We start from the raw sequence: 21,023 nt of genomic DNA on the forward strand, positions 1-21,023 counted from the left end.
TGGATGGTTCTGAGGTCTCTGAATGAAGGGGAGGCAGTAACCTTGGGCTATAGTTTCTAACCCCCAAATATCTGAAGTAATGTCTTGCCATTCTTTCAGATATCGAGACAGTCTGCCTCCCACATGAGTGTTGTGACTCAAGACCTCAGAGGTTTTGAGGCGGCTGAAGCAGTGGCTGTTGGTGATGCCACTGCTTGAGCAGACATGCACCTCTCCCTCGTCTACCACGAGGGAATCTTCTTTGGCCTCTTTGACCAGCCATTCCTCTCGCTCATCCAACTGAGGAGTAGTAGCAAAAGGATCTACCTCTCCAAGACAGTCCACTGGGGTGAAAAGGCTGAAGCCGCCTAATAGTGGCACCCAAAGATTTGGCTGCCGCCTTTGAGATCTGCAACTTCTCAAGGCTTTCGTCAGAGTTGCTGCCAAACAGATGAGACCCATCAAAAGGCATGTTAAGGAGTCTAGAATGCACGTCTTGTGCAAATCCAGATTTCCTTAACCACACAAATCTGTGAATTACGGTGCTTGCCGCCATGGCTCTGCTGATGCTGTCAGCAGAATCCACACCTGACTGAAGAGACTTGCACATGGCTTCCTTGCCATCATTAATAATGGCCAAGAAACCGTCCCTTTCCTCCCCTTCGGTAATATGTTCAGCCGCCATAGCCATGTGTAGGTCCAATAGCACAGCAAGTAGAGCGCTCGATTTGACATCTGTGCAGAGCCTGTGGACGCAGGTTCAAATCCCGGCACGGCCAAACTTGGCCTTTCATTCTTCAGAGGTCGATAAATGAGCACCACACACCGTAGTGGTAATTCTTCCGAGGTCAATAAATGAGCACCACACACCGTGGGTGGTAATAAGCAGCGCTCAGATACCTGAGGGTTCGTAACGCTATATAAATGCTAAATTATTTAAAAATGATTATAGAGAGTGTAGAAACATGTTGGCAAGGCAAATGTGGAGATGGCCGATTTAAGAGCCATGCTCCCATCAGAAAGTACTTTTCTTGACCAGGCATCTACCCTTTTGTCATCCCTATCCGGTGGGATGGTCGGATAAGCTGCCTGTTTCGAGGTCTTAGTTGCTGCCTGCACCTCGAGACTCTCTGGGGTAGTGTGCTTCGATAAGTAGCTGGGGTCACTACTTGAAGGGTAATAGTTTCTTGTCCGGTTCTTATTTACTGCCGGATTTGACTCTGGTGTTTCCCAATTGGCACTTACTCTCGTCTGTAGAGCAATATGAAAAGGTAGGATGGGAAACCCTTTGCAGACCTTTATCTAGGATGGCTGTAAGGTAATTTTGCTTGAAAGGGAGGGCAGGTCTGCTCCATCCCAGGTAATACACTACTCTGGTCATCAGCTGCCTGTAAGAGGCATCTGCATGCTCATCTGACTCAGGGTTTCCAAATTCCAATTCTGGTGAAGTGGCCACTCCTCTGGCTGTCTGAAAATTTTCATATAGGACTTTCAGCCTGTATTCCTCTGATATGAAGCTATCAGGGACAGTTAGTGTGCCATACTTCAAACCAAAGGGCGCATCATTATCAGATGGCTAATTTTCCTCATAAATAGAGGTCAGCGATTTAAAGAAATCCTTTCTTGATAAAGGAGTGAACGTTTTCTGAATCTCAGGTAAAGGCGTAGAAGGCTTTGAAAATTTCGAGCCTGATGCCCGAGGAGTCGTTGATAATTTTAATGAAGACGCTTTCGACTTTGATGGCACCGGAGGCCTTGATGATGTTGATGGCGCAGCTGGCATCAACGACCTCGACTTGTCTTTCAACTTATGACTCAAAGGATTCCTCAATGATTTCTCATCGTCTTGAGGCCTCAACGGCTCTCAATGGGGATCTGGCCTTCATCACGGGCTCGAGAGCATGCATCATTTGGCTCGAGCCCTTTCCTTACCGGCTTCAGAAGGTGCGTTAGGAGCATGGCCTGCCTGCTTCTAGGGTTTCTGGCTCTCGAATATTTTAAGCATTTCTTGTCTGAATGTTTCCCATCCCGCAGGTGTGGAGGCCTTAGTGGGACAGGATATAGCTCTCTTAAAAGAGGAATAGGACAAGGATGTCGAAGTAGGTGATTTATGGTGCCTCTTCTTCGACTTCCTCAACGATTACTGAGTGGTGGGAGCCACTCCTTCACCTGGACCTTTTTGCCTTCTTTCTTCAAGGAGAGTCGCTTCTCCCTTCGTCAGAAGAAGGTTTCTTCGACTGGGTAGTAGATGGGGATTTCTTAGGGAATCTACCTATCGCCAATTTCCCTGTATGCTCCTTCAGAGCTTTTCCGGTCATCGATTACCACTTTGAACAGGCAGAGGTCTTGTGCTCCACACGAGACACCACAAGCATACTCGAAGCAGATCGGTCAGCGACATCTTGGCATCGTAGTCTTGACACTTTTTAAACCCAGTCTTCGGGGTAGTCTGTGTCGAAGACGAAGACATTTCTGGATATTTCTCGAGGACATTCTGAAGAGCGCCGTAGTTCTCGAAGCGTAAGCTTCCTCATGGAACTTAACCAGTTTCAGATCCACTGATGTTAGGGATGATAAGGAATTAACACTTTTTTTTCAATTAAACATTTTATTGAATTATTCTTAGGTAAGTACACATTGACATTAGCATAGCATTCTACAACAATACGATCCATTAAAACTGGTCAAAGACAGGTTCACACAGCATAAGTCATTGTTTGTATTACTGGATCATGAGGTCTTCCTCAGAGGCCTCCCAGGCAGAGCTAGCCTAGCCCTCCCCGCTCCTACCACCTTTTAGTCCACTCCGCCTTGGAGCCAGCGCGTTAATGGAGGTCTTCTGGTGAGGGCTGGGAAGTTTTCTGAATAGTCCATGAAGGGCGCCCATGTTTTTAGGAAGTAGTTCAGGTTTCCTGTGCGGACAGCTGTTACCTTTTCAGCCTTAGCAATTTCCCAGCACTCTGACCACCATAGTGGAACCGAGGGGCCATCCGCGAGTTTCCAGAGCCGAGCCATTGCAACTTTTTGCCGCTAACAGGAGATGTGTGCAAAAGAGTGAGACCTGCCCAGTTAGTGGGCATTTCCCTCCCCCTGTTTCCCCCAAGAGTATAATTCCGGGATCCCACAGGAATGCCAGTCCGGTGATTGCCTTTATGTGGTTTGTCACCTCCCTCCAGTATACCTCTGTTTTTGGACAAGATCACACCAGATGGAATAGAGTACCCCTGGATGTACACCCTCTCCAGCAGTTTGGGGAAATTTCAGGGTTGGATTTATTCAGTTGGGCTGGGTTGACATAGTACCTGTAACAAAGCTTATATCCTCCTTCCCTGTTTGAGATATACGGTATGCTCTTGTGTAGCCTCCCCAATATCTTTACCCATTCCTCCACCTCTATCTCGCGGCCGAGGTCCCTCTCCCAATCGAGCATATACTTTTCTTTTTTTCCCAGGTCCGTTCTGTCCAGGAGGCGATAAAGAGTTGAGATTCTGCCCCTCAGAGCTGCTGATGTTAAGGATAGTTCCAGTGCAGTCAAGTCTCTAGCCCCACTCTCCCTGACCATTTAATGGGAGACCCAGTGTCAGAGTTGGGCGTATTGGAACCGCTCATTCTCCCCTACCCTGAATTTCTCCTTACATCTTTAAAATGTTATGGGCGTGCCCCCCTTTTAAGAAATCTGACAGCTTTTCCAGCCCTCCCTCCTTCCATTGTGCGAAACTGCATTGGGGATTGCCTGGGCTGAATTTGAGGTTGTTCCAAATAGGTGTGAGCGGTCCCCTGGAGCCCCTACAACCCCATTTCTGCGCTGAAGTCTTCCAGCTGCGAACAGTTACGTTTGTTGCTGTGAGGGGGCCCTGATTTGCCCAGGCTTTTACAAGAGGTAGGTGAGGGAGCCCCGATGGGGGAGTCGGGCATCATGCTTCTTCCAGCTGTTTCCATAGTGGCTGGTCGGCTGACTGAGACCATGTATACGCGTGGCAAAGTTGCGCTGCGAGCACGTATCTAGCCACATCTGGGACCCCCAGACCTCCCATTACCCTCCCTCGGAGCATAACCTTCCTTGCTATTCTGGTTTCTCCCCCCCCCCCAAGTTTTGTATATTTCTCTGTTGTGTGCGCAGTTTTGCTCGCTGGAATGTTTACCGGGAGTGCCATGCATTGGCATAACAATCTAGGGATTAGGTTCATTTTTATGCCGGCTATTCGTCCGAACCAGGACATTTCTTCGTTCTCCCAATGCTTTTGATTCGTCCCATAGCTGAGGGAAGTTGCACAGATACAAGCGGGAGGTGTCTTTAGGAAACTGCACCCGAGGTATTCGATCTCCGATTCTGCCCATGGGATTGGTAATCTGGGGCCAAGCTCTGTCTTTTGCCTTTTGGTGAGATTAATCACCAGCGCTGATGATTTGCCCTAATTTACCTTAAACCCAGAGACCTGCCGAAATTCCTCAATCTCCTCCTATAGGGGCCCCAAGGAGGTGTCCAATTTAGTAATGTTATTAATACATCGTCCGCATATAATGCGATCTTGTATTCGTGATCCCCCACCGTGAGCCCATTTATTTTCAGGTTGTGCCAGATCTTGTTCGCGAAGGGCTCCATGAACAGGGCAAAAACCAATGGTGATCAGGGGAAGCCCTGACTGGTTCCCCTAGTTATTGTTATTTCAGATCTGACGCCATTAACCCAGAGCTGTGTGGTAGGGTTCTGATAGTTAGCCATTATCCACTTTGTAAAGTTAGCCCGAACCCAAAATGTGATAACACTTCGCCAATGTAACCCTAGTCCACCAGATCTAAAGCTTTATGTGCATCCAAAGATAGTACCACCATGCCATCCCCCATCCTGTGCGCACTTTCTATAATATCTATGGTACGCCGGGTATTATCTTGTGTCCCCCTTCCTGGGATGAATCCCGTCTGATCGCAGGCTATTATATCCGGGCGAAACCCTTTTAGTCTAGTCGCCAGGACTTTCAAATATATTTTCCCGTCATTGTTCATAAGGGTTATTGGTCTGTAGGAGGCAGCCTGCTCGGGGTCTTTCCCCGGTTTGTTGACTAGAATCGTTAATGATTCCGCAATTGTTTTGGTGATTGAGCCTGTTGACAGGAAGGAATTAAACAGGGTAGATAGTTGTGGGGCCAGGATCTGCGCACATCTTTTGTAACATTTTGCAGTAAACCCATCAGGCACCGGTGGCGTATTCTTTAAGGACTTAATGGCCTCAACTATTTCCTTCCGCTATGATCAGATTTTGTAGGGCTGACAGATGAGATTCAGTTCAGGGGCCATTGGGGAGTAATTATCTGGGTAGTTTCTCGGGGGATCTGGGCAGTCCAGCCATTACTGCTTTATGGCGATTCACCAGCTCTGCCATCTTGTCCGCCTCCGTATGTCAGGCTCTACCATCAACACCTATGGGGCGCTAGATGTTATTTTTGCAATGTACCTTTTTAAGCTTCTAAGCGAGTATTCAGTTCGCTTTGTTGCCTTTATTATAGTAAAACTGCTTTGTAAAAGCTAATGATTTGGCAGAGGGGTCAGCCCAGTGCATCTCAAGCGCAATCAAGACCGAAACCACTTCCTCTAATTTCGCCGCAGCCATTCTCAAAATCCACGTCCGCTCCTGCGCTAATGAGTGTGCCCCTCACTACCATCTTCATGGCGTCCTAGATAATATCTATAGCTGTGTCAGATGTAGTTTTTTCAGTGAAATAGTTAGTGAGTCTCTCACCGGTTTATCTTTTGACACTTTCATCCAGTAGGATGAGGTCATATAGTTTCCAAAACCCTTGGACAGGGCGAGTAGAGCCTTTTATGGTAAGGATTGCCGACACTGGAGCATGGCCCGAGATCATTCGGGTGAGAATCTCCACCTTGTCCAGGCAAGGGTAGATAGCGCTCGAGACTAGTAAGAGGTCTATTTGCGAGAAGCCCCTGTGTGCGTGGGAGTAATGGGTGTAGTCCCTAGCCCCGACGTTGGACAGTCTCCATGCATCTACCATTTCTGCTTCCCTAAGGAGCCTAGCGAAAGACAGAGCTTGGGTGTAGTCTGTTCTGGTCGGGGGGAGAGTTTTGTCCAATAGGGGATCCGGAAACAGGTTAAAATACCCACCTATGATGAGAACACCCTCTGCGAAAGCGAGGATAGTCGGGATAAGGTCAGATATGAACTTGTCCTGGGCAGAGTTACGGCAATAAACAGCTACTATGATAATAAGTCGTTCTACAAACAGTCCCTTCACTAAGAGATATCTGCCGCCGGGGTCTCTCCTAACGGATTCTTGTTAGCGGGAACCTCTCACTCAGTAGGATTGCAACCCCCCCCCCCCAGATGCGGCAAAGAATGCCTTTTTAGATCTCTTAAACCTAATACGCTTTTCATCGGCTTGCAACAGGTGGGTCTCCTGAAGGAGTACTATATCTCCCAATACCAGCCCAAGCTTATGCTCCACGGACCTACACTTCCCCAGGTAGTTAGGACCTTGGACATTCCACGAGAGGAGTTTGTTCACTGACGTCATCCTGCCCCATGAGGTTCAGTAGTGAGTTTGGCTTTGGATGATGGCTTACTGGCCATGTCGTATGTTGCTGCAGGGTGACTGCTCTGGTAATGTGTTTCTAGGATGGCTATTGATGTCAATGTGTTGCATTTTCACCTTATGCGAGAGAGGAGAAGCGTAACAGTTCCCATCCTCATAGGACTAACCCCACCTCTCCTCTTGCCCTCACCCCCACCCTCCCCCAATCCTGTAATCCAACTTTCCCAACGGGGCAACTGGTAGAGCTCTAACAACAAGCACAAATGGCCAACTGGGTCCAACGTGTCAACAGCAGGCGCCAAGTGTCATCCTGAAATCGCTGTGTGATATGGAGTCATTAAGCAGGTTATCTTAGTTTTACTTCAGCCCGGAACCCGGGGATTTTCCGAAATTCCCCCCGTCCCCACCCAGCCACGATCCCGCCCAGAGCTTCGCCTTACCCCGGACAGGGCAGTGCACCCAATAATCTTAACCCAACTCCGGTCAGGGCCCGCCAGGAACCACCAACAGGCATAGCTGCACATCGAGTTCTTTGGTGTTTCAGCCTGGGATAGGCTTCATTCCAGTCTATCAGTCTGGGTCAAGCTTTTTGCAGGGAGGGCCATGGATTCTACGTTCACCCGCCCAGGGGAATTTTACAGAGGTTGGTAAACCCGAACGGTATGCAACCTTTCTTTCGCGTAGTCATTCAGTAATCGGTTTAAGGGTTTTCCTTTTCTGAAGAGTGGAGTTCGCCAGGTATTGGGATAGGAGAATATTGGAGCCTCTGGAGATTTGCTGCATTGATCTGGCTTCTCGCATGATTTCTTCTTTCACTCTAAAGAAGTGAATCCTGGCCAAGACATCTGGAGGTGCTGTAGCAGATTGTCTCGGGATCGTTCTATGCTCCCAGTCTATCTCCAGCGGGGATTCATCTGGGAGAGTTATTATAAATCTGAATAAGCTTGCTACGTAATCTTCCAGGTCTGTGTCTGAAATGGATGATGGAATGCCCTCGAGGCGAATTTTGTTCCTTCTCGACCGGTTCTCTGCGTCGTCCTGCTTTGCCTCAAGCGCTTCACACCTCGCTTCTAGGGCCGGCAATCTATCCTGGCCTTTTACCATTCAAAGGTTTGCTCACATATAGCACTTGCCACCTCTGCAGTTCGGCTCTCCACTGCTTCAATCCTTTGATTGAGGGAGTTGATCTTCATTACATTGTCAGTCCCCTTTTTGATTTCTTTCATCAGGGCTGCAAATAAGTCCCTTAGGTCGGACTTCGTAGCCAGGTGCTCTGCCTCTGGGGTTTCTTGTGTGGAGTTGGAGGCTGATGCTTGCTCCCCTGGAGGGTCCCCCTTCTGTGGCTTCTTGGGGATGCTGTTCCCCATCAGCGTGGCAATATCCATTTGTTTAGTGGCCTTGCTACTCTTCGCCATTGTGCTTCGTTGCTTGGGGGCGGGGAGGGGGTAAGATGGGGAGTGTCTGCTTTGTCCCCACTGTAAGGCTTCCGTCACCCCCGAGTTCCAAGGGTTGCGGAACCCACCTTCAAAAGGATTGCCTGCTGCTCTGAGTCTCGTGAGCTCCTTCCCCGTTGGCTCTTCCGGGGACGCACCATGGTTGTAGGGCTTGGACCAGGTGGTTCGGGATGGTTTGTGCCCCCTATCACAGCTCAGGGGAGCTTCGTTGGAGGGAGCGTCTTCACCTGCTAGGTCTTCGTCCGTGGTGCATGGGGGTGTAGTGATAGGTGGCTAGGCTATCAGTATGCCTATGCCACTACATTGTTGGATGTCTGAGCTGGGCCCAGGGCAAACCCTACAGATGATTCCGGGTAGTGCTGGCAAAGTCACTCAATGGAGTCTTGCTGTCGGGGCTTCCCTTCTGCTAGGGTTATGCTGATAGCCCTGCGTCCCAGACACCCCACTGGGGTGCCTGCAGGCTGCAGCTACGAATATTCCCAGGTGGTATGTTCACCTTACAGGCGTACTTCCTCCCAGTTCGCACCAGGTTTATGGACACCACCATTCTCCGTGGGTATATGGGGACAGCTGCTACTCCCTGAGCCACTTTTCTAGCTCTTGTGGCCCCCACAGCATTGATGTTGTGGGAGGGGGCCGTGCGTGGCAATGTCTGCGGTATACTACCCAAGTGGCCCCGCTGTCTTCACCCTGGGCTCCAGGATTGTACTCTTCTGGGGGCCCCCAGCGTTCACCCGGTATTTTCCACCCAGAGATGGTGCTAATGTTCCAAGTAAGGCGCTGCGGCAATATGCCTCCACCGGACTAATCAATTGTTTCTATGGCCAGACACTCCAGGGGGGCGCACGACCCACCCGGGACCTCAGGAGGGGGGGCCAGAGCTGGGGGGCCCCAATGTGAAGATGCGTGAGTTGCGCTGAAGCTGTCGAGTAGCTAGGGCAACATTGCTTACTTGTTCAGCCCCGATGTCCACCCGGTGGGTGCTGCAGATCCCTCTAGGGCACCCAAAAGATATGCCGGACGGGGTGCCGAGGGAACGCGAGGTGCTGCGGCTCCTAGTCTGTAGACGTAAGATCCATCGGAGAGAATTCAGATGTGCTCGCAACTGTCTTTTGGTGCTGCAGTGTTAGAAGAAGCACTTGAGGAGTCCACCGCTGCTGCTGTTGAGGTCAGGATGCTTTGTATCCACACTGCATCCATGCTAGATCCAAAGGCCTGCTCGAGTGTGGTGGCTTCCCCTCCATACGGTCTCCATGGAACTCAAGAAAGTTGTGGCTGCCATTTTCTTTATGTTTTTGCGCTGGAGCAGAAAACGTGCATTTGCTTGTATTCTGCAACACTGGTGTTGTACAGCGTCAGCTCACGGGCGATTCCAGCTCCTTTCCTGCCTCATTCCGGCAATATACTTTTTACGGCGTAAGAGAGCGAGGAATCGGAGTATTTACGCATGCTGTCCAGAGCCAGCCAGGAGCTTCTAAGAAGCCATGCCACTTGCGGCGGCTCCAAGCCACCAATTAACACTTTTAAATACATCTAGTACTCTTGATTAATTCCAGGGAGCTTCATGGTCATCCTTGAATATGGACTCCAATCTTGTTGCCTTCTTTGACCCCCCAGTTCTTATATAGCTTTGTGAAACTACGGGATTATGGTATTTGGCCTAAATGGTGAATGTAATTGAGACTCGGTCTGTGCTCTTGCTTTGAGAATGGTTGCAGCATATTATCAGTCTGGCAAACTTGTGTCAATGTTCTTAGTTCGTTGTTGACCTCCTCAGATGTTAAGGGAGTTGCTTTTATGCTTAATGTTTCCTTACTAACACCCTGATTTGATATTCCAATCTCCAATTCTGCAGGATTATGCTTTTTTTGTCCTTTGTCATTCCTTATCATAAAATCTGTAATATCCTTAGTAGTCTGTGCATTCCTATTAGTATACAAGTGTATTGGGGGAGAGGGAATGATGGAACCTATTATCGGTTCTTCAAGCAGCACTATTGCCAAGTCCATTGGAGGGGAATTGCTCTTTGGCTTTTACTTACAGGATCTTTAGGGGCGATTATTTCTACCACAAAGGGTTGTTCAGAGTATATTATTGGCTTGGATTGAAATGCCCTCAATATTCTTCTTAAGAATTTCAAAGAGCCAGTTATTCCGAAGAAAATCTTGGCTCCTTTGATTCTTAGTTTTTTTTTTTCCTGTACTTATTCTCCTGATGCTTTGGTTAGTACTCCATTCCTGAGGTATTGCTGTCCTTTCGTTCCATAATAAAAAACATGAGTTTGCATTTACTGTGACCTCTGTGCTTGGCATGGGAAGCGTCATCCCTTCCAATCTGGTAGTGCCCTCGTTAGTGCTTAGGAAAATTTCTTCTCGGTTTCTGTTTCATTGGTGGCCCTTCTGTCTCAGATTTCCATTTGCAAGTTTTCAATTTCTGTACGGTTTCCACAATACTTGCCATTTCAGCAGAATGAGGCAGTTTCTCTACTAATGGTATCAGAGTCGGACCAGTGATTGAAGCACCAGATTTAGGGCAACAATTGGGCGGACCCCCAGAGTAGAGTTGTCGGGAAAGTCTGGGAAAGAGGCACTGTAGGTGGACCACTTAACAAGGCTTCCAGCTCCAGAGGCGGTCTCATCCATTTGATCCACATATTTAGCTGGGATGTTATCAGATGGTATGAATAGAGCAGGTGACACACTTAAATTAGTAACTTGACTACTTAGTCCTGAGATTTCATCTTCCAAGCTAATACATGATTCCATTAAGGAAGTGTTCTGAAACCCATTCTGCTCTATTAGATTCATGTGAAGACGCTCTGGTTCAGAGGGCACATCCTGTACTTTATCTGAATCCAATACCACCTGACTGTGTGATCGTCCCTCTTTTTTGGGGAAAAAGGCAATGATTCTTGCTTGCGGTGCAACTGCTACTTTCTTCGCTTTGGATTCTCCCCCCAATTGTAACATTACTTCTGTATCCAATGGCGTTACTTCCTTACTACAGCGATTATATCACCTTTTTGCCCCTTTCAAATTCCTGTGTTGTCTCACATTAACAGGTCCTTTGTACTTTCCATGATTTTAATACAGGGTCTCTCTTAGTTACCCAGTGTGCCTTGCACCGTTACTATAGAGTACCTTTCACCTTTCCTGAGAGCAAGCAGGTGATCTCAATACTCGGTTCTATTGGGAGTGCTCTTCAGCGATTGTTTGGCCATGCGGTTCATCCATCTGCTCCAACTGCTCTCTGGCGCTCTGCCCCCGGGAGTGAGTTTTAGCACAGGTTGTGCCACTTACAAAAACATCTGTATGGAAACACAATCCAAGTTACCAGGCACATGTGTAGACTGTCCCCTGCTACAACTGCACTCAAAAATCGAAACTTTCTGGGACGTCCCCAACTTCCCTAGGTTGAAAGGGGATCCAAACCAAAATGAATGGGGGTCCCTTTCCTCCTAAATGTCTTCCAACTGAGACATGATTACACCTCTGGGTTGTGGGTCAAACCCCAAAGAATATCAGGCGGTACTGGTAGTATCGCGGAAGAAAGTGTAGAGGTCAGAGGACCTATGTCCTTATACAAAGCAGTTTAACTTTGGGATGGGATCTTGTCTGTCCTGTGCACGGATGGGCCCAATGGCGGTTAAATGTATTGGTGTCTCTGCCGGCTAGTCTGAGTGCTGTGGACCCGTAAATCGCAGAGGCCGGAGCCATCAGCACTGAGGCCTTGGGATAGATGTCAAACATCTTAAGCCAAAAGGCCTCCCATTCCCTGGAGTAGAGAATTGGGTGGGGAAAGGTACCTGTGGTGCCTGATGTTTAGGGGTGTCGCAGAAGGGTTGACTACTCTTCCTAGAAAATGAAGAGGACTGGTGCCTTGAAGAACTGCCGGGACACTAAGACCTCTCGTGGTACATTACTCCTTGTGGACTGTTCCTCAGTGCAGTGATCCTTGCCAGGCGACCTCAAACAAATCCGTTTGTCACTCTTCCCCTTGTGGAGGAAAGTAAACCGCCTTGCCTCCCGTTCCCGAAGCGCATTGGGGTACATCGAATGACGCATCACAGAATCCTGTGCGCTGTGTCCCTCACCGATGCAATAAAGTCACATCCATTGAGGATCTAAAACAGACATTAGATGTTGCAGTCGACGCATAGTTTAAACCCCAAGAACTTCGTCAGAGCTGGCATAATGCTGAAAGTGACGAGAAGCAAGACAAACTTCAAAGAAACAGTGTTCCTAAAGCAAGCAGACTGGGTGTAATAAAGGAACTAAGGTCAGAGGGTGCAAAGCCTCTATGTATACTGGTACTGAAGTCCTGTATGGCGGGAGGCGCGTAGCAATGTCGGGCAGAGTCACGCTGTGCCCCCTGGTGGTGGACACGTTTCTGAAAAGCAGCTACGCTGGGAGATGGACATCAAAGATGAGGAATCCGTGGGAGGAAGGAATCCATTTGAAATGCCCAGGTTCTTGTGCCATTAAGTCTTAGAAGAGGTGTATCATACACTGTCTGTAATGTGTTATCTAGTGCTTGTCATTTGATACTCTACACAGGCAACGCCCCATAAAGCGCTTCATCAATAATGATCGAGGAGAAAGATGCTTGTTGTGTTCTATTAGACAAACACAATCATGTAGCCAGTATTTTAAAATAAAACATGCAATGTGAGAACACGTATTCTACAACGTTTGATGAAGCAATTGTAATACATTACCCCGCAAATTAATTCTTTATTTCCCCGATAATGCACTTTAACAATAAACAGATGACATGCACTTACCATAAACTTCCAAAATTGCAGACTTTAATTTTAATAATATGCATTAATACATATTATAAACTATGTTCACTGTGAAGTACGTGTTTTCAGATTCGTAAACAGCTTTCCCATAGGTGGCTGGAATCTGTAGTAAATTATAAGTTACTCACCGTAGTGACTAACATACTCTTTGCCCATAGTCCCCTTTCCTCCATACTGCATGGGCGTCCCTTCCAAAGAGAGAAGACGGAACCTTTTTCACCAGAAAAACCTTCTTTCCCTTTAAATTTAGAGGCACAGCCCAGGGAGCATGTGCTGCCCTGACTCCGCTGCCACACCTCAGTCCCCATTGACGCGTTGACAATAGATTTAACATTGCCTAATGACACAAGTATTATTAGGGGGGAGGAGGTTGGAGGGACGTATGGAGGAAAGGGGACTATGGACTAAGAGTGCATTAGTCACTACGGTGAGTAACTTATAATTAATCTTACATCCCGTCCCCTTTCCTCCATACTGCATGGGTGATTACAACAGAATGTAGACCCAGGGTGGAGAGGAGACCCTCCTTAAGCAAATAGGTTCCCGAGAACCACCGGGCCGAAAGCCGCATCAGACCTGGAGCCGGCATCCAAACAGTAATGCTTGCAGAAAGCCGAGGGAGAGGCTCACGTGGCCGCCTTGCTTATGACTTGCCAAGGGATATGACGCTGGAATGCGATGGCTGTTGCCTTGGCCCTGACTGCGTGGGCATGCATGTTGGCCGGGAGCGGCTTGTGCTGGCCCTCATACGCGTCTTTGATGGCAGAGACCATCCATCAGGATATGGAAACCTGAGAGGCCTGATAGCCAGGCCTCGAGCCACCGAAAGTGATAAACAGGGCGTCCGACTTGCGGAAGCCCTTGGTCCTGTCCATGTAGAATTTCAGGGCATGCCTGACATCCAGTCAGTGCAGCACTCTCTGTGCTTCGTCCTTGGGATCGGGAAAGAATGTCGGAAGGACTATTTCTTTGTTCAAGTGAAATGCAGATGGAACCTTGGGCAGAAATGCTGGGTGCAGCCGCATGACTACCTTGTCCCTGTGAAAGTTGTTATATGGTTCAGAGGCAACCAGCGCCTGAATCTCGCTGACTCTGCGAGCCGAGGTAAGACCGACTATTAAGGCCGTCTTGATGGTGACCAGCCTAATGTCCACGGACACCATTGGCTCGAAAGGTTTGTGCGCCAGGGCGCCCAAGACTATATTAAGGTCCTACACCGGGTGCAGTCTCTTGACGGGTGGGTAGAGCCTAGCGAGACCAGTCAGGTGCTTCTTGACGATAGGGTTGGAGGAGGAAAAGATGCCCTGATACGAGTTCCTGTAAGCCTCAATGGCTGCGAGGTATGTTCGGCAGGTATCGACATGTACGCCCAAATGAGCGAGGTGCGCCGAAAAGGAGGGCACGTCGTCCAAATTGCAGGCCAAGGGGTCAATTCCTTTGGAGTCTGCCCAGTGGCAGAACCTGATCCATTTGCTCTTGTACTGGGCCCTGGTGGCTTTGCTCCTGTTGCCCTGTATGATTTCCAGATTAGCCTGTGAGAGGCTAAGGTGCTGAAGCGTTACCTGCTCAGGTACCACGCTGTGAGGGCTAGTTTCCCTGGTGCGGGGTGGATGATCCTGCCCCCCTGTTGTGCCAGAAGATGTGCTGGGCCTGTCGGGTGGTGTATCGGCGGCACTTCCGAGAGGCTGAGGAGCTCCGAAAACCATGGTCTGGCTGGCCACCATGGAGCAATGAGAGTGATGCGGAGTCGGTGCGACTCCTTGATCTTGCAAATTACCCTGTGGATCAGGGGAGTGGGCGGAAAGGCGTAGGCCTTCATGCCGGTCCACTGGAGGTGAAATGCGTTGCCCAGAGAGCCGGGGCCCTGACCCTGCCAGGATGCAAACTGGGGGCACTTCCTATTGTGCCAGGTGGCAAATAGATCCACTTGGGGATGACCCCACTTGTTGAAAATCTCCTGAATAACGAGGTTGTTTAGCTGCCACTCGTAATTGTCCGCTCCCAACCTGCTGAGCCTGTCTGCCTCCAGGTTGGATTCCCCGGGAGGTGGACTGCCGAGAGGAAACTCATTTTCGAAGGCCCATTCCCACATGCTGATCGCCAGTCTGCACAGTGGAGGGGATATGGTGCCTCCCTGCTTGTTGACGTATTACATGCTGGTCGAGTTGTCTGTCTGGATGAGGAGCACCTTGCCTTGAGAAGTGGTAGGAACGCTCTGAGGGCTAGCCAGATGGCGTTCCGCTCCAACCAATTGATGTGGTATTCCTGCTCCTGTCGAGTCCAGGTGCCGTGGACCAAGAGATCGTCCAGGGTGGCTCCACAGCTCTCTCGAGCGAGGAGTCTGTGGTGATGGTGGCCTGCAGAGAAGGCGGCCGGAAGAGCTTGCCTGTCCGTAGGTTGCAGTCCCTGGACCACCAAGTTAGGTCCGGGTGGAGAGATGGAGGAACGTGGATCATTTCGGATTGAGAGCCCCGCTCCCGACTCCATGAGGCCGCGAAGTGCAGCTGAATCCTTCTCATCCTTAGTCTTGCTTGCGGGACGGCTAGCAGAACCGCTGCTAGTAGACCCAGCAGATGTTGATACCACCAAGCCGAGGTCACGTCTCTGCTGAGGAAGTGGAAGGTGGCCCTCTTGATGGCCGAGATCTTGTTTTCCGACAGGAAGACCTTCTCTGAGAACGTGTCCCAAATGAGTCCCAGGAACATCAGTCTGCATAGGGAGCAGCTGTGATTTTTTGAGGTTGAAGGAGCAACCCAGGTTGTGCAGTGTGTTCATAGGGGCATGGGAGGAGCGGTGAACCGCCTCCGGAGATGTAGCCCTGATGAGCCAGTCGTCAAGGTATGGGTAGATGTGGAGGACCTGCTCTCTGAGGAGGGCCGCTACCGCGTTCATGAGTCTGGTAAAGACCCTGGTGGCCGAGTTGAGGCCAAACGGGAGGACCTTGTATTGGAAATGGTAGCCCATGATCCTGAACCGTAGGAAAGAATGATGGGGCTGCCAAATCGGGACGTGCAGGTATGCGTCCTTCAGGTCTAGAGAGCACATAGAGTCTCCCTTGTCCAATGTCTCCGCTATAAAAGCTGGCGTAAACATCTTGAATTTTTGCAGGGTTAAGGAGAGGTTGAGGGTGGAAAGGTTCAGCACAACTCTCAGGCCCGCCTGGTGGTTCTTATGAATGGCGAAATTCCTGGAGTAGAAGCCAAAGCCTTGCTCGGAGGCTGGAACTTCCTCCACTGCCTGGCTCTGTAAGAGTGACCCGATCTCTGCCAAAAGAGTTGCTGTCCCAACCTGTGGGAGTGGAGGGGAGGAGGGAGGAGAGGCTGGGATGGGTAGGTGGTACCGCGTGGATACTACGGAGAGGATCCAGGGGTCCGCGAAATTCTGGCACCAGAAATGTGCATGGAGGGCAAGCCTGCCCCCCACCGGAGACACGTGGACCCTAAGGTGCATGTCATGCCTTCTTTCCTTCGGAGGCTGAGGAGGTGGACTGGAAAAAGCGCTTACTACCTCCCTCCCTTTTTGTTGTTTGCGCCGGTTCTGAGACGGCGAGCGGTCTGGCTGCCTGGATCTGCGTTCCTGGAAGCCGCGGAACCCTCCATATGTACGACGCTTCTCCGAGCGCTGCTGAGATAGGGTGTAAGATTTGGGCGTGGTTTTTGTAAGAATGGATAAAGACTTTGCCGTTTTTGAGCTGCTGTTCTTTTTGTCCAGCTCTTCATCCACTGAGTGGAAGAGGCCCCCCCCCCCTCGAACGGTAGATCTAGAATGTGCTCCTGGACGTCCGGATTGAATTTTGTCGCCCGTAGCCAGGCCGTGCGCCTCATGTCTGTGGCAATGCAGATGGCACGGCCCGAGGTATCAATATGCGCCACTGAGGATTCCATGAGGTCATGCACCACAGCCTTGGCCTCCGCTAGCCCCGCCTTAAAGCATGATTGGCATTGGGAGAGGAGTCCGGGAGGAAGTCCGCAATTTCCCGTCATAACCGTTGGTTGGCGGCAGCCAGCATGGCATCTGCGTTGGCCTGACGCAGTTGCAAGGAGGCGTTGGAGTAGATCTTCTTTCCGTAAGCCTCCAAGATCTTCTCCTCCTTGCCTAACAGCGCCACAGAGGAGGAGGCTGAGGACGATTGAGGCTTCAAGTAAAGTGATGCCGCAGCTATCACCGAGGAGTGTGGCTGAGGATGGGTGGAGAGCAAGAGTGTGTCCCCCTCCATCTCCTGTACTTGGCATCCAGGCGTCGGTTGACCGGCTGGACTGAGTGGGGCTTGAGCCAACACTTCTTGGCCACGGAAACTACATCAGTTTGCAGTGGAATCCATGTGTTGGCAGAGGGGCGTCTTGTGAGGACTTCAGCCAGAAACCCCTCTGCTGGCTGTTCAACCTCGGGCTGAGGGAGGCCCAGGTACTCCGCCAGGCCTGCAAGGCGTTCAAGGAAGGCCCTGGCTGAGGATGGCGTGTCTGGATCCTCCTCCTCGTCCGTGTCCTGCGGATCTGGAGGATCTTGTGCTTGTGGAGGAGGAGGGGTAGATGGTGCCGGAGGCTGGGGTACAGAGAGCGCAGCCAGAGGCTGAGGAGGCAGTGGAGGTTGCAGAGTTGGCTGTGGAGCCGAAAAGACAAAAGAGACAAAGAGACTAAGTATCCGTGCATGGAATTACATGGCCGCAGCCAAACCCAGGAGCGCTGGTGAATTTGGCCCGTTCCTGTCGGTGCGGAAAAAGGGACTGGAAGGGACGCCCATGCAGTATGGAGGAAAGGGGACGGGACGTAAGGGTACATTAAATACCAAAAACTGGGCAATATGAGGTTCAATGATCAATGTATGCTGTGATTAATTAGCAAGTAAAATCCCAAATAAGGCAGTAAGCATTTTCACGCTTTGCAGTTTTAATTTTGATGCTAAATGAACATTTCTTTGTATCAAGGCACCTTAAATTATATGCATACATAAGGTCTGGGAGCCCCTCTACCGAGAACAAACACTGCCAAATAACCTGTTCTCTGGGTAGGTTCCCACTCGGGATGGTACTCTTGTTCAGAGGAGAATTACCTAGCATTTTGGTTCTGTACTGCCCTTGTGGGTGGGACCAGACTGATATGCAAATGCATATTTCTCCTTTGGGAAGGGTGCAGTGAGCTAAAACGTGGTTGCAGACCCTCCTGAGTGGGAGAAATTCCAATGAACAGGTTATTTGGCCCATGTTCGTTTTCAGTAGATGGGCTCCCATGCCCTTGTTTAATTCCCCTTAAATTATATGTCCACATGGACTGTATATTTTTTTAGGTCAATGCATTGGAGTTAATTATGCATTGTGAATAATGGGCAGTAAAGCATACAGATAAATACAGCTGAGGTTTGCAAACTGCCTTGAGAAAGTGTATGCTGTGTGAAACTCTATAATATGGCATTGGCCCACTTGTCGATGAACTGCTGGCTCATCAGCTTTGAATCGCAGAGAAGCGCGATTGTGTGTGTGGAGGAACTAGACATTATAAACAATTTCTTTCTCAGACTTGACAGGTCACATCCCAGACAGAGGGCTCTGTGTGGCAGCATTCCCTTCTGCATATTTTAATTAATCTAAAATAAAGACTTCAAGAGTATGACCTGGATTGTGCTTCCACCTGTGGCGGGCTGGATTCCAGCTGAAGAAACAATCGGAAATGAGAAGAGACTTGCAAGCCATGTATACTTTCACAGACTGTTTGATGAAATCCTAAAACATGAATTCAATCAGTGACTGGTAACACTCTTACCTTGTACAGAAATACGTCTTGAGTTCAAGTTCGGGAGTACAGTGGTGGTTTGTGAAAAAAACGCTGGTTGCAGATACCCTCCATCTTCAATAATAGTTTCTTCATCATGACCGTTGGAAGTCCTGGCGTCATGCTCTCTTTCAAAGTCCCTCTGAATAGTAAGAGTGGTCGCAAAGGGAGGAGACAAAGTTATACCACTAGCAGCAGTGACAGCAGCAACATGGGAAGGAACATGTGCTGGAGATGGGAAAGTCGCTGGCTGTGTTACGAGATGGGGCACACAGTCCACCTTCTCTTCTACCACAGATATAAGTTCAGGCTCTTCCAGCTGGACAGCGACTGGGGTCTTCTCCTCTGGAGCGATGTTCAACATATTATCAATTGCAGCAACATCACTGCTAATGCCATTGAGTTCTGAAATTATAGTAGTACTACTAACAGTCACTGGAATATCAGCAGGTACCATTACCACACAGGCTTCCTTGGATATATCTTCGTGAAGGCTTTCCCTTTTGAGAGGCTCTGGGGTTTCCTCACAACGCGCAGAAGCAGGGAGTGGCATAGTCTCCCTTGTCACTGCAGTGAGCTCACATATGTCCATAGAGTCACCACTAGAAGGGGGTGTGCAAAAAAGAGCAACAGGTGCCAAAAGGACGGAAGCAGCAGCTATGGATGGAGGTTCAACATGGGGAGTTAAAGGATGAGATGGAAGCTCAAGTGTTGTGTCCAATAATGGAGCTTCTGAGGTCTGGTCTGTCGGATCTTTGTTTTCACTGCTACACTCTGGCTGGAAAGCTGGAGAAGGATGTAATACTGGATCTAGTTTTGGCTTTTCTTCTAGAGAAAAAACAAAACATTATGACACTTCCTCTAGCAAATAGAGCTCAAATAAACAATTTTAAAACTTATTTTCTGGTATTTTAAGGAATAGAAGGCAAAATCACTTGTTTCACACCTAAAAACTAAAATCTATCAGTTTATGGAGTTATCTTTAGACACAGTTTTCAGTGGTCTTTGCAAGCTAAATGCACCCAGTGCTGTCTCATTCTCGAACATGTTGGGACAGCCAGTCCTCACTTGTGATGGACATGGAAATAATGAATGGCTTTAGTTAGACATAGTGAATTACTCAGCGAACAGTGTCAACCAAACTGAAGCTGCTAACATCACATCATAACATATCCTTCTCCCCTCCTACTTTACAGATCCGCCAGAGTGCCAAGAAACCATGCAGGTGGCAACAGTGCGCAGTATAAGAACCTAATGTCAAAACTGAAGAGGCGTTAAAGAATAGTCATAACACAATATTTAATGCATCTAAACTGTTGTTCGAGTCAGCAGTGAATATCCTCGATGCACTGACTGTGGCTAAATGTTTTCATTGCATATATTATTGCAGCTTCAGTAAGCCCGTCAATCGATCCAAAAGTTAAGCTTTTTCCACTTAGTAAATATTTCAACTTGTTGAATATTTTTGTAGAACACAAAAACAATATGCAGAGATGTTTCCAGTGTTTCAGCCAGTGCATAATTCAGGGCCATGCGATAGAAGAACTTAAGGCATAATTGCTCCAATAACAGCACCTTTTTTGGGTACCTACACCAGAGCCACATTTTCCCCAATTATCAGAAGCAATATGATTTGCAGAATGATATATGATATATTTTATTTATATTGCGCCCATACACTGTTTCAGAGCGCGACGAGGCAGGGGAGGGGAACAAGGGAGGACAAAAACAACAATCTTACTAGGCCCAATGTACGATAATATATGTGTGCATAACCATGACCCTCCACAGCCAAGGAATATAAAACCTAAGTTGGATAGAGGAAAGAGTAGGATTGCTTTCCCTACTCCTGCTTTGACAGACTCATTACAGCATCTCGTAAATCTTGGGTGACATGGAACAGAGATTAAGCTTACAATGTGATGGAGGAGTTCAGCTTCAAGTGCCCTTTCATAGAAACTAAAGATAACCAGGAGACCGGATTACTGTGAGAAAACAGAAGGTATCGGACCCGCTAGTACACAGGGACTTGTCATCCAAGTGGCCAGGACACGGCCTTCACTTTTGGATACAGTTCCTGGGGTGGACCAGTGCAGGAGGATCACCTGTGTGAGGGGTCCTGAGGGAGTGGGAAACCGGATGGTGAGAGGCGGTATACCTCTCTTACCTGTAACAGCTTAATCCAATCCTACACGATGGGATACGATGGGAAACTCAACCACCCTCCCCCTTTTCCTGCACAAACACTTTTTCATGGACAGCCCACTCTGGGAGAAGACAGACTCACACCCGAGCCGTGTACATGGCATGTCCCAATACTATGGGGTCAGGCGAGGTCAGGCAATTATCGACAATCACTCATACCCGACTTCCATTACATTTCCCCACACTGATAAAAGGCGGAGCACCAGAGCACACTCTGAATGAGACAAAACACACAAAGGTACAGCAGTTTCAAGTTGGCAGCTGAATGAGG

General features: G+C 49.0%; 1 protein-coding gene across 12 annotated transcripts in view; it reads right to left on the reverse strand.

Moving 5' to 3' along the window:
- EIF4G3 (eukaryotic translation initiation factor 4 gamma 3) overlaps positions 1-21,023 on the reverse strand; it is a 4,880,525-nt gene that overhangs the window by 2,744,431 nt on the left and 2,115,071 nt on the right. For 11 of the 12 annotated variants that reach the window (XM_069610350.1, XM_069610349.1, XM_069610345.1 and 8 more), the window contains one exon: positions 18,539-19,375. In XM_069610350.1, the coding sequence (XP_069466451.1) occupies positions 18,539-19,375 (837 nt within the window). The remainder of the gene's footprint in view (positions 1-18,538; positions 19,376-21,023) is intronic. The other variant, XM_069610342.1, reaches the window with a different exon arrangement.

Source organism: Ambystoma mexicanum, chromosome 8 (assembly GCF_040938575.1).
Source record: "Ambystoma mexicanum isolate Mex_15411 chromosome 8, UKY_AmexF1_1, whole genome shotgun sequence".
Lineage (NCBI taxonomy): Eukaryota > Metazoa > Chordata > Amphibia > Caudata > Ambystomatidae > Ambystoma > Ambystoma mexicanum.